The sequence below is a fragment of the Sceloporus undulatus genome, chromosome 1, assembly GCF_019175285.1.
Source record: "Sceloporus undulatus isolate JIND9_A2432 ecotype Alabama chromosome 1, SceUnd_v1.1, whole genome shotgun sequence".
Lineage (NCBI taxonomy): Eukaryota > Metazoa > Chordata > Lepidosauria > Squamata > Phrynosomatidae > Sceloporus > Sceloporus undulatus.
This window is the reverse complement of record NC_056522.1, coordinates 207,781,986-207,792,132: the sequence shown is the minus strand read 5'-3', so window position 1 is coordinate 207,792,132 and position 10,147 is coordinate 207,781,986. Positions and strand designations below refer to the sequence as shown.

The 10,147-nt window shown below is 37.2% G+C and overlaps 2 protein-coding genes across 2 annotated transcripts in view; both read left to right on the top strand.

Annotated features, from left to right (window-relative positions):
* The window catches only part of PDK1 (pyruvate dehydrogenase kinase 1), a 27,681-nt gene extending 17,679 nt beyond the window's left edge, over positions 1 to 10,002 (top strand). Inside the window, exons 9-11 of the mRNA XM_042464178.1 lie at positions 3,264 to 3,374; positions 5,649 to 5,762; positions 5,874 to 10,002. Coding sequence (XP_042320112.1) covers positions 3,264 to 3,374; positions 5,649 to 5,762; positions 5,874 to 6,014 — 366 coding nt within the window. The 3' untranslated portion in view covers positions 6,015 to 10,002. The remainder of the gene's footprint in view (positions 1 to 3,263; positions 3,375 to 5,648; positions 5,763 to 5,873) is intronic.
* Positions 1,252 to 10,147, top strand: part of RAPGEF4 (Rap guanine nucleotide exchange factor 4) — a 372,660-nt gene continuing 363,764 nt past the window's right edge. Inside the window, exon 1 of the mRNA XM_042464157.1 lies at positions 1,252 to 1,310. Coding sequence (XP_042320091.1) covers positions 1,266 to 1,310 — 45 coding nt within the window. The 5' untranslated portion in view covers positions 1,252 to 1,265. The remainder of the gene's footprint in view (positions 1,311 to 10,147) is intronic.

Below are 10,147 nucleotides of genomic sequence, written 5' to 3'. Positions count from 1 at the left end.
TGTTGGTAAATCGATTCCAAAAATGTCCGTCATTCCTACTATGAAAATGGATCTTTTCATTATCCCCTTGTAATCGCTTCTTTTTTGGCATGATTGTCATCCCCACTAGTTTGTGCTACTTCAAAATGCATGTCAATCATCTATGCATCATCAATGATGTAAGCGGCAGCCCAGGCAGCCTGACTTGGGAACTCTCCCTCCCCCCCCCTCTCTCTATATATGTATGTATGTTTCACAACTACTTGCCGCACTGATTGCAAGTAGTTGAAAAAACAATTAATCAAATCTTCTATCTATTTTATTTTAAATTATGCATCCATAGTTCACACCACAAACACAAAGACAGCACTGGGGGTGGGTGGGGGATCTATCAGAAATTAAGGAGGGATAGTAAACACCCCTCTGCCATTAGTCCCTTCCCTCCAGAATGATGCAATTCAAATCTGTCATTCCCACTTGTTGAACATGCTTCAGAATTGATTCTTTTCAAAAGAACTTCCAAAGAACTAGGGTCAGGAAAGAGTGGTTTTTTGCGTTTGAAACCAATCACAGTAGGATTGGAACCGGTTTCAAATGGGAATGATGGTAACCTGATCAGTAATTCGCTTTAAATCATAGTGGGAATGCGGCCTTAGAGAGATTGAGCATTTCAACCTTATGAAACTCAAGAATGGGCAGAGCTTGGAAATGATACTTTTTTGATAATAATTCTTAGAATCCATCAGTTGATGGATTCTAAGAGTTGTAATCCACAAAAGGGAGCTTTTCTAAGCTCGAAATGGGAGTCATCATGTAGTCTTAACAAAAAAAGGATAGAATACCAGTCAGGAATCTCAATTCACAGAAAATCCCATTCATTTTGTGATTTTTTACAAAAACAGGAAAAAAAATTCATTCTTTGTGTACTTTGCTCCAGTAGGGTTTTTCTCTCCCAGAATGACAAATAAGCATCTGTTTTACCACTGCCAGTACTTTAGCCTTCCATTCAGTGGCCATATGTTCTGAAATAATGTTGAGTTATTTGATTTTAATTGATACCTCTCCTGAACCTTTTCACCCTAGAGAGCCCAAGGGTTTAGAATATATGGGACTAATGGTGTTAGGGATATCTGACAGGGCACTTAGCCTCACTAAATCAAAAGAACATATTTGTATAAATGCATAGGTAACCAGAATCTTGCAACATGAAAAGAAAACTCTGATTCCCAGCAGTATTATTCTAATCTATGCCTTATTTTCTTATAGGGATGCCAGACAAGGACAATATGTCTAGCAGTAGCCTCTGCTCCATGTCTAAAAATAGCAATAAGGTAAATACATTTTTTGTGTTCATTTTATAGAGATAGAGGGGAAAGGGGCATGAAATCTAGGTACATTAAGTTAATGTTTTGTGAAAATATTAATGAAACATGCATCTGTTGTTGAAATATATAGAGTCTTGAAACTACATATACTTCAATGAGTGCCAGTTTCCCTTTTTTCTTTTATTTGTTTAACAATATTTTCCAACTTCCTACATTAAAAAAATTCTAGGCCAGGTTAGGAAAACTGGGCCACATGTATCCTCAGACCCCATTTTTCTACCCTGTGAAGCCATGGTGACCAGATGTCATAACCGCAAAGAAAGACAAGGCACCGTAAAATATAGGACAAATATAGGACATATAAAATTGAAAATCAATGTTTTCTTTTTAGAATGTTTTTTTTAAAATATTTTCAAGATGTGGACGCTTGAATCTCTGGATACAGAATCTGTAGATAGAGAAGCCTGACTGTATTTAGTCATTATGGGAATGGTGATATCAAAATGAATGCTCAATCCTTCAATTTCTCCCTCTGTATTTCCTTCCCTGTCTCCATCCTCTGCTTTCTTTCCTCATGCTTTCCTTTTATGTCTTTAATTTTTTAAAAAAAACCCTATTTGCAGAGCCTTTGTGACAAAAGTAATAAGGTCCTGAACAGTGAAAGATCAACCCACACCAATATTGTGTATTACGTTGTATTAGGTTCTTAGGTTGACTAATGTGTATTTGGTTCTCAGGTTGACTAATTTATAATTATAATTATGTTTATAATAATTATAATTAATTATTATAGTTATCAGATGTTTTCTCTCACTTGAGTTCTCAGGTTGACTAATACACATAAATATTATAATAATTATAATTAATTATTATAATATAATAATAATAATAATATGTTTTATTTATATACCGCTATTCCAAAGATCCTAGCGGTGAACAGCAAGTAAGCTAATTAGCAAGTAAGCTAATTTGCCCCCAACAGTCTGGGTACTCATTTTAGCGACCTCGGAAGGATGCAAGCCTGAGTCGAGCTTGGGCCCTTTTGCTGGTCTTGAACTCGCAACCTTGTGGTTTTGAGTGAATGGCTGCAGTACAGGCATTTAACCACTGCACCACCAGGGCTCCTTGTTATGTATTTATTATGAAACTTTGATTAACAAAGTGGATAGAAAATATTTTAAATATATAATAAATACAGTGCAAAATCCACCTTTCGGGATGAGAGGGAGGCTACCATTGGTGTGCATTTTTCACCAGCCATAGGATGTGTTGTATAAATAAGCCAGAGTACTCATCATTTGTGTTGTGCTGATGATGTTTCCATCTCCCGCCTGCCAGCCACCAAAGCTGGGACAGCCTGAAGCAGGACCTTGACACAGCCTCATTGGCTGGTTGGAAGCAGGTGGAAATGTCATCTACCCATGCCCCAATTGACAGCAAAACAAACTTCCTTCTCTTGGTGCAGCTGATGCTCAGTAAAATAGATTGGGGATGGGATCAGGCCAAGAGATGCTACAGGTTGGGTCTCATTTATCTGAAATGCTTGAGACCAGGTGTTTGGATTTTGAAGTTTTTGGATTTGGGAATATTTGCATATACATAATGAAGTACCTTGGAGATGGGAGTCAAGTCTAAACACAAAATTAATTTGTTTCATATACATCTTATGTACATAGCCTGAAGGTAACATTATACACAATATTTTAATATTTTTTTGTGTGAAACAAAGTGTGTACATTGAACCTTCAGAAAACAAAGGGGTCACAGTCTCAGCTACCCATGTGGACAATTTGGGAGTATTTTTGATTTAAAGGAGACTCAACCTGTACTTAGTTATGCATATTTTTAAAAAGTGGAATGTAGAATTCGACAATATTCTTAATAAATATTGAGATAGGGAATTCATGTACATACAATAATTCAGTCAAGGGTTTTTGTTTTTTCCTCTTCATATTCTAGATGTGTGATCGTGGTGGTGGTGTTCCTTTAAGAAAAATTGATCGCCTGTTTAACTATATGTATTCAACAGCTCCACGTCCTCGTGTTGAGACATCACGAGCAACACCTTTGGTCTGTACACTGTATGCTCCCTCACATTGTCAGTTGAGAAATGCATGAGTTATTTTATCCTTTATTTCTCTAGCCGAATTTTCATAGATCCACTGCTTGTGTACAGATATATGCTGGAAACAAATGAACTAAAGCTAGGATGCACAGGACCACCTTTTGCATGGGAATTTTTTTTTTCAATGCAAGAATGCTTGTTGAAAGTGCTCAGGCTGTAGCTAGATTATCTGTTCCCCCTCAGACGTCTGCTTGTTGCAGTTAACAATGTTAACTGAGCAAGAACAATCCCACTGTCTTGTCTTTTTTCACAGTATTAGCATACTGGGCCAATTCAAAATTCTGAACATTTTAGAGATGCTCATTTTTTACCGTCTGTGAGCCATTGTTGTTTTAGTGGATTACCCAGGGAGTTAATGATTCACTCAAACAGGTTATGTGAGACGTGAGTGTAGTGTTGTTTTCCTCTTGTTGAAAAAATGCAAGATGTGATTTCTATATTTTTTTTCTCCTACAGCAGTACTTCTAAATTTCCTACTTATACAGTGGACCCTTGTTATATGCTGGGGTTTGGTTCCAAGATCCTCCGTGTATAACAAAATCCGTGTATGCTCAAGTCCCATTAAATATAATGGCATAGCAAAATGGTGTCCCTTATAAAAAACAGAAAATCAAGGTTTGTTATTTGAAATTTATACTTTTTTGGAACATTTTCAAACCATGTATACTTGAGTCTGTGTATAAAAAATCCTTGTATAAGAAGGGCTGACTGTATTTACTTTGAGAACAATCCTCAGTAAACAGAATACATTTTTTCTGCCCCTTTTCCTGAGTATTTTTCTAGGAATGGGTACTAACCCTTAATGTTAGATCCCTTATACTTCAGCAACCTCTGTAGTATCAGAGCTAGTGTTGGTATGTCACTCAGCTAACTCAGTATGTAATGGCTCACACCTGTAGAGGCATAATTTAATTCTGTGAGAAGTTATACAGTGGTTAGTTAAATAATATCTGTACCAGCTGTTGTGAAAGAAGCTGCTGAAACAGATGTAAAGAAGAAATTTAGAAGTGCTGCATTTGTTTTCTTAAACACATGAATCCTGTTTTCATCTGAAACAAATTAATCTTGTCACTATGGGTAAAGTAAGTGAATTATCATACAGAGTTTATTTGGTAGCTCCCCTCCCCGCCTTAACACATTAGCGGCTCATACTATAAACAGCATTCTGTGTTGTGCTTGCAAGATGGATTTTTTATTTGGAAGAAGCTCTGCTTTGCAAATGCACTCTGTTTAGTAGAATTGCCTCCACCAGGAAAATTTGCTTGACTTGAGATTTTAATAGCAGTTTGGTTTGCAGGTATCAGCAGGTGAAACATTTCAAGCCAAGAGATTTAACATCTACCAGTGCCTGCAAAACAAACTGGAACAGGATTGTACAAAAGTTAACAACCTACCTGTTAGTACTAGTATTTGGGGAATGTTCATTTGGTGGTTTAGTCCCTCCATATCCCAGTGGAGCTGGGAAAATTGAGTTTGAAACCCTTGTAGAGCTGTTGCCAGTCGGTATAGAAGTACAGAGTGTGATGGCCAAATGATTTGACTTGGTATAAGCAGATGGCCCAGTGAGTTGAATTGGTGTAAGCAGTTTTCTATCATGACAGTTCAATTTGCCTGTGTGTCAAGGAGATACGCTGTCTATGATTTTACTCACTTCTTTTCTGGAGTTCTTTATTGTGTTCTGCTTTACCGTCCTGTACAGTCTTCATACATATTTGATAATGAGAGTTATGCTAACCAAAATGAAATTAGTAGATATCCAGTGCATATTCCTCCCGAATCCTATAATCATAGAGAACTGCATGTATTAAAGCAGAGGCAGAAATTGTGTAGTCATCAGTGCCTTTTGTGCTGTTTGCAGAGCACTATACCTTTGCTGGCAAAAAATGATGATATGTGCCTCTGGAAACCTTGCAGTGGGTTTTCCCCCCAACAAAGAAGTGCTCTCCCCCTCTGAACCTTGTTTTATCCAAAGAAGAGGGTAAAGCCTCCAGATCTTCCAGGTGTCCACTTCTTCATTAGAAACACCTAAGGCCAGTTACAACACACTCAGTTCCAGCTGAGAATGAAACCATCTGTAGTATTACCTCAATTCTGTTCACTTTTCTCTGTGATACAATGTGTGTATCTAGCAGTATGTTTGGTTGACTCTACAAAATGGTAGTTATATTGGCTTCAGGTGCTTCAGTTAACGCAAGTTTTTTGTGTGCTTTATTTCTCAGGCTGGATTTGGCTACGGCTTACCTATATCACGTCTCTATGCTCAGTACTTCCAAGGAGATCTGAAGCTTTACTCTCTAGAGGGTTATGGTACTGATGCTGTTATCTTCATAAAGGCATGACATTCATTTACTCTTTATTTTGACCAAACTTAGTGCCTTTTAGTGATTCTGCTTTTGGAATGTTATATTAACACTTGCTCTTCTTCTCTTCTCTCCTTTCTAAAGGCTTTATCAACAGAATCTGTTGAAAGATTGCCCGTGTATAACAAATCAGCATGGAAACATTACACAGCAAATCATGAAGCAGATGACTGGTGTGTCCCCAGCAGTGAGCCAAAGGACATGACTACATTCCGCAGTACATAGCATGATGAGATAGATGTACCAAGCTGAAGACAACCTTTAGTACAGCAGTTCTGTCTGTACTGTGTAAATTTGGCTAACCCATTACAACTCTAATATTTAGTTTGGGGGAGTAGTGATTGCCACAAAACAGCAGTTAGAAAGCCATGTTTTTGTTTTCATTTTAGAGTACAGTGCAAGGTTCATTCTGAAAAATAAATAGTCTAAATTTATTCCAATCCTTCTACCTTAAGCTGTTTCTGTAGCTGAATCTAATGTTCTAGTGTTCAGCACCTAGGTTTGATACAAGGAGACCAGTGACCAGCTTGTTCAAATATTATATGATTTAATTACCAAAAATTAATGTATGGCTATTTTGTAAAACATCTCCGAGAATTATTTGCACTATCACAGCACTTTGTTCTGAAGAATTCAAAAACATGAGAGACATTTCATGATTTTCATGTGTTTTTGTATTTAAATATTTCTTGGAATCAGTCAGTTTGTTCCATCTAATGTTAAGCACCAGTCCTAGGGTAAATAATTTTTCAACTTTAAAATCTGTATGTGTTCCAGCTAATATTAAAAGTGCTTAAGTCTAATTCATTTTAATTGAAAGGTTAAACATGACTGGAATCCTGTTGTGCTGTTACGAATGTGTAAACTAGAGTTACAAACTCCTGACTTTCATATTCATGTTCCCTAAGTAGCCCCTAGTTTAGGGATATATAGGGACCATGAAAGTCTCCCAGTCCCCACAAACTGCAAAGCAGTCATTGCAATCAATGGTGTGGCATCTGTTCCTTGTTGATTGGGAAGGTCTTGGCTGATGGTCCTCCCCACTCCCCCTTGTGTGAGTGATCTCCAACATGAGGGGGAATTCTTACAAGAGGGCCGGCTTCTTACTGTTTCACTGGTAATAGCTGACAGGAGGGTCTGGGAATGTCAGTCAGCTTCTTCCTGAGGCACAGAAGAAATAGATCTTCATTAACCATAGTCATTGTTGCCTGGTAAGTGAGGATTGGGGAGGATGAAGACAGAAGTCACTGCATAGCACCATACTTATGGTGCTTATGCAGTCATAACTGCCCAACAGAATTTTGAACTATATATTTAAATCCATTGTCCATTGACACTGAAATCCATGGCACTTAAGAACTTTTAATTTTGGCTAGATCAGGTCCTGTTTTCCACCTAGGGAATTTCAAATGAAAATCTAAGTTGGGTACAGTGAGCCTGCTGTATTGGTGGGTTGGCCATTTGTGGATTAGCGCTCTTGCAGATTGCCTTGCCCCATGTTAGCCAGTGATTGCACACTGATCAGGTGTGCAAATCACTGTCCAATGACTAATATGGGCTTGAGCTACAGTTTCTCCTGTCTGCAAGGTAGCCTGCAACCAACCAACCTCCCCAGCCAGATGGGAAGGCCCCACTGTATTACATAAAAGTAGCATTAAAATATCAAAAGAAATTGATTTTTAAAATACTTGTTTCTATACAGCTTGCCCTATACTTGCCTGTCAGCAGCAACACATGTAGCAGAAACACTAAGCACCACTGGTTTCTACTGATGAAGGTTGGTTTAACCTTTAACGGTGCCAATATACAATGCAAGTTCAGTGGTATTTTCTACAGAGCTGGTTATACAAATGGAAAATTTCTCTTTTCTGTTGTAGAGATTTTAAAAGTTAATGGTTTCAAAAGTACAGTACTTAATTCTTTTACTGACTTTTACTACCACTTTCAGGGAAATAAGTGATGTTGATAAAGCTTTGCCTGTCTCTAAACTGAATGTCATTAACACTTGCACTAGTTTTGCAAACAACAACACGCTTTAAGTTGTGAAGACAATTTGGTCACTATGGGCAAGTGCACTTTGACATCTGCTTGATACAGCTTTTGTGTACTGACACAGTTTTTCTTAAAATATTGGTTAAAGCTTTTTTCCCACGCTATAATTTAATGCAATTTCAGAACTCTAAATTCTTTTTCAGAGTATTACATTGCTTTAGTCTTTTAATTGCATTGCTATATATATTAAACTCTTTGTTTATGCTTTCCCCATCTTCTTCCAGTCAAATCTGACCAACAAGCCATGTAAGCTAATTAAATCAGGTAATTAAGCTAAACCAGATAATTAAAAGAATTAACCCAGGTAAGGAATTAAACCAGTTCCATTCCATTGAGTTCAGTAGAATTTTTATATATTTGGCAATGGTTATTATTGTCATAGTAATGTTTAAACCACAGCCCTGTATGTCTGCTCAGAAGTGGGGCTTCCAATTTGATAAGGGATTTCAGGCTGAATATGGCAGTCCTAAGCACATTTTTAGGGCGTTAGTCCTGTGGAATGCAATGAGGATTATGTATGACCTAGGTAGACACAAGATGTTTCTTTTAAGTGATTCTAATTACAAACTGCAAGGAAAATGTGAACTTTTAAGTTATGGATAAAACATAGTTGCTCACAAGAAATTAATTCAGTCAATGCAAAGGATATTTAAAATGTACAAACTCTGTTACAGATCCATACAGCTAATTAAGCTGTGGCACAACATAACTGTCAATAACTGCTCTCAACTTGATGAACGTAAAATCTCAGGTCCTGTGAATCTTTCTTGGTATGGTACTTCTGTCCAGCAATCTTATAATCAAAATGGAGAAGATCCCTACAATTCTTTCTTCCTTGCAGGCCTCTATTGCTCTCAAATCACATTAACTAGCTTTAATTTGTATCCGTAATTGAAATACTTTATCACTGATTGCTGACATGCACATACAAAAATAAAGAATGTACTTTTAGGTAGTTTGAATGGAACAGAAATCAGTGAAATACAGGCCTAAATACTAGTTTTACTTTTCATTAGAGTTGACCCATTGAATCAATAGAAACTTGGTAAGCCAACACTTACATTAGTTCAGTGGGTCTACTCTAGTAGGTCGCAAAAGTATTTCATAGTAGTATTTTAGGCCATGCTCTTAAAAACATTTTATTTAGGTTGTTGTTGTTTTTTTTAAAACCCTTTGAAGAGCAACAGTAGTGCCAAATTGTTTGGGGAAAATAGGCAGGGAAGGTGGAACTGCAGAATAGACTTTCAGATATACTTTCAGATATATTTTATTGTATAATATTATGAGATCCCCCATCCTCACATCAGTAATAGAGCTGTATGTGGATTCAGTAACAGAGGCTGGAAACCTCTTGGTGCACTACAGTGATGTGCACTGTTACCTCATGTAGCAGTGGTAAGGGAAGGCAAGCAGAATCTGCCTGCTTCAAGCCCCTTGTGGCTCCAATGCCTGACTTCCTTCATTGCTACTGTACTTGCTTTCTTTTTCCTTCTGCTACTGTATACATTGCTATAGCTATGTATGTGTAGTGCACTGATAGGATTCTGGCCAAGATGTACTATACAGAGGTCCCCTTTATTTTCCAGTTTCAGCTTTATGCATTGCCCCGATACTCAAAAATTTACTGATCTTCAGATGAAGGGAAACGGGGGCTGGATTTGCCATCCTCAGTGAAATTGCAGTTTTAAAGACATTCATAATTAGGGTTCTAGCCTTCACCTCTTAGGTGCAGCTTTGTCTGAAGTTTGAAAATAATATGGGCAAGCTCAAAATGAACCCGCTAAGATTTGCATTAATGTTTAGATATATATTAGCTGAACTGGATGAAAATATTGACAATAATTACTAGGGAAAACCATTAACAGCTGTTTGTGGTGTGCAGCTGAAGAGTTCAATCCCAGACATTTATTTGCTGTTATTTTGATGTTTGATCCCATTAATATACAGTATTTCAGAGAATATAATTGACAATGCACCTTTACAGGTATTCATTTGCTGCTAGTCCTAGAACTAGGTTTCAAAATTTGCTTGCAGCTGGAAATGTACACCACACATTTTGTATATAGAATTTTAATCTTCTACTGTGAAAATAATTTTGGTTGGCAAGATGGATTACAGTGATTTTTGTAAGAAACAATAAAATAAGCATTTTAAAATAAAACACAGACTTCTAATTGATTGTGAGTAACTTTTGCTGTTCCAGTTATTTTATTGCCTTGATTGTAGAAACCTGAAGTATATTGGGGTGTTGGAATGCCACATTGGTTACTTACTGTGAATATGCATTCTCGGTTGTTGAGACAAGG